This window comes from Nothoprocta perdicaria, unplaced genomic scaffold (genome assembly GCF_003342845.1).
Source record: "Nothoprocta perdicaria isolate Ctin4 unplaced genomic scaffold, notPer1 scaffold_8, whole genome shotgun sequence".
Taxonomy (NCBI): domain Eukaryota; kingdom Metazoa; phylum Chordata; class Aves; order Tinamiformes; family Tinamidae; genus Nothoprocta; species Nothoprocta perdicaria.
The window spans coordinates 1,407,209-1,413,429 of record NW_020456087.1 but is presented as its reverse complement, the minus strand read 5'-3'; the positions used below and the strand labels follow the sequence as shown (position 1 = coordinate 1,413,429).

Sequence of the window (6,221 nt, the reverse complement as noted above, 5' to 3'; positions counted from 1 at the left end):
TGCATCTCACTACATGCATCTCACTACATGCATCTCACTACATCTCTCTTTTTCAATTGTTTGAGTCTTTCTTCCCTCAAAAAGTCACATTCAGGCAGAGGAAAAGTCTTTAGCTTTGCTGCTGGTGTAATTTTTTTGCAAGAAGAAAAGAGAGCTTTACATTTTAAAGTGTAGCTCTGCCAAAAAGGAACTTTGTAAAACATGACAGCAGGGTTTATATTGTAAATGGAGTAGATTCGCTTTGGAATAACTAAAGCGCAAGATGATTTTTTTTAAACTTTCAAACTTAGTCCCTGCCAGAAAGTGAGAAGATGAGTTGATTTCTTATTGAATCACATATCATCAGAAATAAACATTTTGCAATCAAAAGTTAATGATCTAGCTTGAGGATTATTACATGAGTGTGCTTAGGATCTGAGTCCTGCTTAGTTTGATTTTCAAATTTGTTAACAGAAAAGCAAAAAGTGGCAATGACACCTTATTTTAACTCTGTAAAGTAAGCAGAATCCACTCTGGGAATAGTTATGTGGAATATTTATTGATAGTTAGAACAGAACAGTATGTTAAGGGTGGATTAGTGTGACATATACAGGAGAAAAAAAAAAAGGAAGATATATACATTTTCTTCTTATGCGCTGACTGATGTAATTGGATATAAAACGACAGGACAGCTCTGTGGCTAGGGATAGCCCTGGAGTTCAGCAGCACAGGTCTCTTGCTTGACAAGAGATTTATCTTCTTTGCAGAGGCATGTCATCTAAGGGTGCACTCATTACTTCAAAATACTGTTCTGAGAGTAATACTGCAATGGTTACTAACACAGCAGTGAGCAATTCACACTCCTCCATCAGCTTAAAGGCGAATCTTGAGTTGTCAACAACCGACTGCAGTTTTCCACATCACCAAAACCCCATCGAATTCCCCCTCCGACCCCAGCTCCATGGTCCTCCCAGACCAACAGGCTCCTCCCGAGGACCTCATCCTGCGGGAAATGGCTCTGTCACTCGCGCGTTCCAGCTTGCCCTTGGAGAAATTGTCCGTGCAGGAGTTGTCCACGCAGAGCAACTGTGGTGTGTGCAGTGCAGCTGTAATGGGGACAAAACTACTTCTTCTGTGTATATGCATCTGTCAAAACACATACACCTCATACTAAACATACACATGCAGCCTATAGAAGCAGAGGTGTATATTTATCCTATGCTACTGTGGGCTTTTTTTTTCTTTCCACAACTTTTCCTATGGAAGACAAGGAGGCTCCCAGTGACCTCTTCCTCAACTGAAGTGATTCTGCCTGTTTTTAATTTCCGTACGTGCCGAGCGTCCTACCCCAGACTTAGGAGCAGCGGGAGCGGAACAGGGCTGGTTCTGACAACAGGGTCGCGGTGCTGGGAGCTCTGGGGCTGTGCACTAAGGCACTGGTGAACCACATTGCTCTGAATCTGGCACAGATGTGTAAGATTTAAATTCACCAAAATTTCTGCATTATATTTTGTGTTCTCTTTTGTCAGTAAAGAGAGGAGTTCAAACTTTTTTATGTTTTCTCATTCTTTTTTACTTTATTTCAAAAAGTAGCAAGCAATTACCCGTCCAGAAAAAGACCAATTAATCTTCCTAAGAATCTTCAAATAATTCCTAGAAGTTAAGCCAACAGCTGAATTTCACTAAATTAACATTAAACAGAACTTCTTTAAACAAACATAAATAAATCATTTACATGTGTCTTATTTTTAACACACCCTGATTTTAAGCATCAAATTAGTGTTAGTGTTATTTTCAAGGATTTTCCATATTAATTTCTGGCTCTTAATTTTTTTTTTGTTGTTTTCACTTGTAGCAAGCAAAGTAATCAGTAAACAAAACTGCAAAAGAAGGAGGACCATTCTACACTTTGATTAAGTATCAATGATAATTTCAACAAATCGAGAGAAAAAAAGAAGTTTTACGCTCACATATAGACAAATCCCAAAACTCTTTATCTTTTTTCCAGATATTTGACAATTTCTGGGTATATTTCAAAATAAATACTTTAATCCTTGGGTTTTTTTTTTTTCCCCTGATTTTGAACTCCCAAGTTTTGGTGAAGTAAGCACAGAAATACTTCATGAAAAGTAGTTTCTAAGATACTATCAGCCTGACAAGAATCAGAAGATACTGGAAAAAGTGCATCCTCCAAGAGCTCCTCCTTAGGGAGACGCACAATTTTTTTGGCATCAAAACCCAACATTCTCTCTTTTCTCTTCATATCCATGAACTAGAAAGAAAGTGCTTGAATTCTGTTTACAGTGACACTGGAAGAGACCTGAAAGTGGGCATAAATAGTATTTAAGTTAATTTTAAAGCTCCATCAATCTGCCTGATAGGTACAAATACAATTAATACATTTTATTTCATTGGTAAAGATAAAATTAAAGCAGAGGCTTTCTACATTACCATGCTCTCTGAACCAGCTTAGGACAGGGTCTGTTCATCTTCACTCTCGCGTCGTGCTGCTTATATGGTGAAAGCGAAGTTAAACCCTCTCCAGGGATTTTCCTTTCAGCATTCCCTTCTTCTTGGCAGTGGCGAGGGCCATTTCCTATGCCAAAAGCTTGCTTGGCTGTGTTTCTGTGCCAGAAGAGTTTTTATCTCTGCGTCGAGAAGGGCAGTGAGGAGGGGGTCCCTGCTGAGGAGATGGGCTGAAGAAGAGACTTCAGTGAAAAACTCATGTCACGGTTTTATTATATTTAATTTATCCCCAGCATGAGGTCCTCCAGAGGTTCATGGTTTAAAATGAGGCTTACCTGAACATTTCTGACGAGTTCTGTCCTGCAGCAAGAATTAACGGAAGGGGGGAGTGGAGCAAAAAGACAGCATTTAAATCTGTATGCTGTCCCTTAGGCTGCACAGTCCCCTTTGCTTGTCCTCACTGTGCGGTAGGTAGTCGTTACTCTTTTTAGTGGTATGGATTAAATTCTTGCACTAAAAACTTACTGGAAAGCAAAGCATTGAGTGATTTCTAGATTTACTCGCTAGGAGCAATTACTTATTTTCAGTCCATAAAAATTTGATGGATAAGAAATACATAGCGACGATCTCCATGAACATGTGTGTGCATATACAAATGTATATATAGATACACACATACATATAAATGGATACATATATACACACACACAAACACATACTTACTTTATTTTTGTAATCTTTTCCAGAGCGTGAACCCATATCTCCAAGGACAGCGACTGGATAATGTTGTAGCAAAGAAGTCTGTGCCACATTTTTCAGATGAAGACAAGGGTCCTGAATAAGTACAATAAAAATGAACGATGAAAACTTATGCCATCTTCAGCTAGATCGTAATATTGCTTATATATAATCATCTATTAAAATCCTTGTGAATGGCAGCATGTTTATTATTTATATAATTGTAGATGAAAAACAGCTGTATTTATAACAGTATGTTCCTCTAGATAACGAAAATATGGTTCTGCTTTTCGTTAAGTTATGGTAAAAGGACAGTTCTGTTGTTTTTATTTTAGTCACGGAGAAAACTTTAAAAATATTAGTCATTTTAATAGCTAATGTGAGGTAAATAGTCTTAATGAGCAGCTTGCAAATAGGGAGATGTAAAAAATGCCCAGTCTGACTCCAACATTTAATCTTAAATTTTACTTTGTTTGACACATGAAAATTATAGTTTTATGTTTTGTTCACAAATATTGTTACTTAGCAAAGGCAAAGTATTTATTTTACCCAGAGAATTTTGGCTTTTGGTCTATTTTAATAAACATTTAAGCAATCTACAAGGTTTGCAAAGTGACATTTTCCAAAATATTTCATAGGCTAATTTGTCTCAATTATTGCTGTGCAGATTTAAAAATTAAAGAACTGATTTTGAGTTTATCCACTGGAATATTTTTCTATTAGTTTTAATCATTCCATGACTTTTCCTGAACACTTGCGAGTCTTATTGCCTTATCAATGGTACTTTTAGAAATCAATCCCCCCGCCCTTTTTTTTTTTCCTCTAACAGCAGCATTGGCACATTATAAAGTGCTTATATTATGTGTCCGTGGAATATTATAGGTGGAGATGGAGACAGTTGTCTGTGTTAATAAAACTGTGGCAACATACAGTGAATCCAAATGCAGGATCATCCAGCTGATAATCTTCTGAAACACTATGATATTCTAATGACATTGGGGGCTATCAGTGTTCTTGGTACTGCTCCAGGAAGCATAGTCTTATTCCCTGAGAAGATGAAAAACTTTATATTGCAGCAAACTGAGTTCTCCCTTGCCTAAAGAACTGCTGAAAGTGTGTGTGTATATATATATAAATATATATAAATATATACACATATATATATGTATAATATATATATAAAATATATATATATACACACACACACATATATAAAAAAGGTTATTTTTCAGGATGCATCTGGAATAGTATAATGGCATTTGGATTATAGAAAATAATGTTAGTTTATGACTTGAACTTCAAATCTCTTTTTAAAAAAATGTCTACTTTCACTAGTTTTACAGAAAGACTCAGCAAAATAGCAGTGACCCCTTACATAAAATACACAGGGAAACTAATGGAAAATGAAGTTCCTCTCCACGTTAGGTTGGTACTCACAGAATATCACAAATCTGACCATGTCTGGCATTTGCTTATCTATCCTAGTACTTAGTGAATAATTCACAATATTCAGTATTCACAGAGGTGGTCCTTTGCCAGATTATTTATGAGTAGGTGTGAAAGTACAACAAAAATACAGCTAGGCAAGGTACAAGGATTCATGAGTCCAAATCTACTTTTGGAGCAGAGCTGCCTTCCTAACTAAGCTTGTTAGTGCAGTTTTCATCAAAAAGCAAAATCCACCTAAAGATCCTTCCCCGTTGCTCTCTGAACTCCCCCAACAGTCTAAACACAATCAGATATTTTGGTGTAGCTTTGATATAAAAAAAATCACCATAAATGTTGGTCTTTAGAGTCAATGCATAATGATACTACATAACTCCCCTCTGTAGGAGCTCACGACACCAAAACAGTAGTTATAACAAAGTAAATAGCTGTTCAGCTCTCACACATGTATCATCAGCTTGTTGCTCTTAGGATTCTTATGGATTAAGCAGCTCCTATATTGTTATTGATTAGAATATTCATTATTTGGCAAAGGGAATATTTTCTGGTTATTTTACAAACTGCAAGTGGATTAATGACCTCATAAGGTTTTGAGATACAATCTGAAGCTATAAAGAATAAAGTGTATTGCCATGCCAGTGTTATTTTTGTTTGGTAAAGAAATATTTGTGATACTAGTAAAAAAAATAAAGCATTACTGAGCAAAGTATTCCATTAATGATACAATGCTTAACTCGGGGGGGTAATGTGTGCATATACATACACACACATATATATGGCTATGCATTTTTAAAATAATGTGTTCTTTTAATAAATACAGTAGTAAAGAATATTAAGCTATAAACTCACAGAAGAAAGTAATATAAAAACCCTCAGTGAATTATTTAAGAGGCAAAAAAGTGATACGCTTCTTTTTATTGGCATATTTGCAAACACCTAACAAAACCCTCCTGATAATCTTATCAATTCAGCAACTTGTGAGCAAACCAAAGAAACTTGGCACTCATTCCTGGGAATGGGATGTCTGGAGACACACTTAAAATATTCCTTACTTGCAGGACTGTAAGTAAATCTGACCTGAATCTTGCTTTGTAAAAAAATGAGGTTTTTGCTAAGACATTTCTTCACCCATTAAACAGAGTGGGCAGAATGATGGCTAGACAATCTAGTAAGTTTGGGGAGTAAAATGTGGCTAGAGCAACATCTATGTCCCCTTTTCTCCCCAAATATCAGCAGTTGGAAGCAAGAAAGTACACTTTTTTCTTGACTATGAAGAGATTTGAATCCATGCCCTAAATCAGGCTTCAAACCAGAAGCTGTGTGAAAGTGTTGAAAAGGCTTTGTTTTCCTTTTCATGCTGTACAAAAACAATTTTTTGAAACATCTAAATTTGCTGGGAAAAGAAAAAAAAAAAAGCCCATAACAACAGCAACCCAAAACAAACTTGGCATCTTCTGGCCATTTTTGCTTGTAAGCTAGACCAACTCTTAATGCAGTAACACTGGTGCTATGATTACTATCTATGCAAGTGCTTCTTACATATGTGGCTGTAAGAACTGAAATCAGGGCTCTGGCGTGTCTGGATCATTAGG

The 6,221-nt window shown here is 36.3% G+C and overlaps 1 protein-coding gene across 2 annotated transcripts in view; it reads left to right on the top strand.

Annotated features, from left to right (window-relative positions):
- Window positions 1–4,301, top strand: part of SCG5 (secretogranin V) — a 26,910-nt gene extending 22,609 nt beyond the window's left edge. For both annotated transcript variants that reach the window (XM_026051809.1, XM_026051810.1), the window contains exon 6: window positions 3,192–4,301. In XM_026051809.1, coding sequence (XP_025907594.1) covers window positions 3,192–3,287 — 96 coding nt within the window. In that variant the 3' untranslated portion in view covers window positions 3,288–4,301. The remainder of the gene's footprint in view (window positions 1–3,191) is intronic.
- The last annotated feature ends 1,920 nt before the right edge of the window (window positions 4,302–6,221 follow it).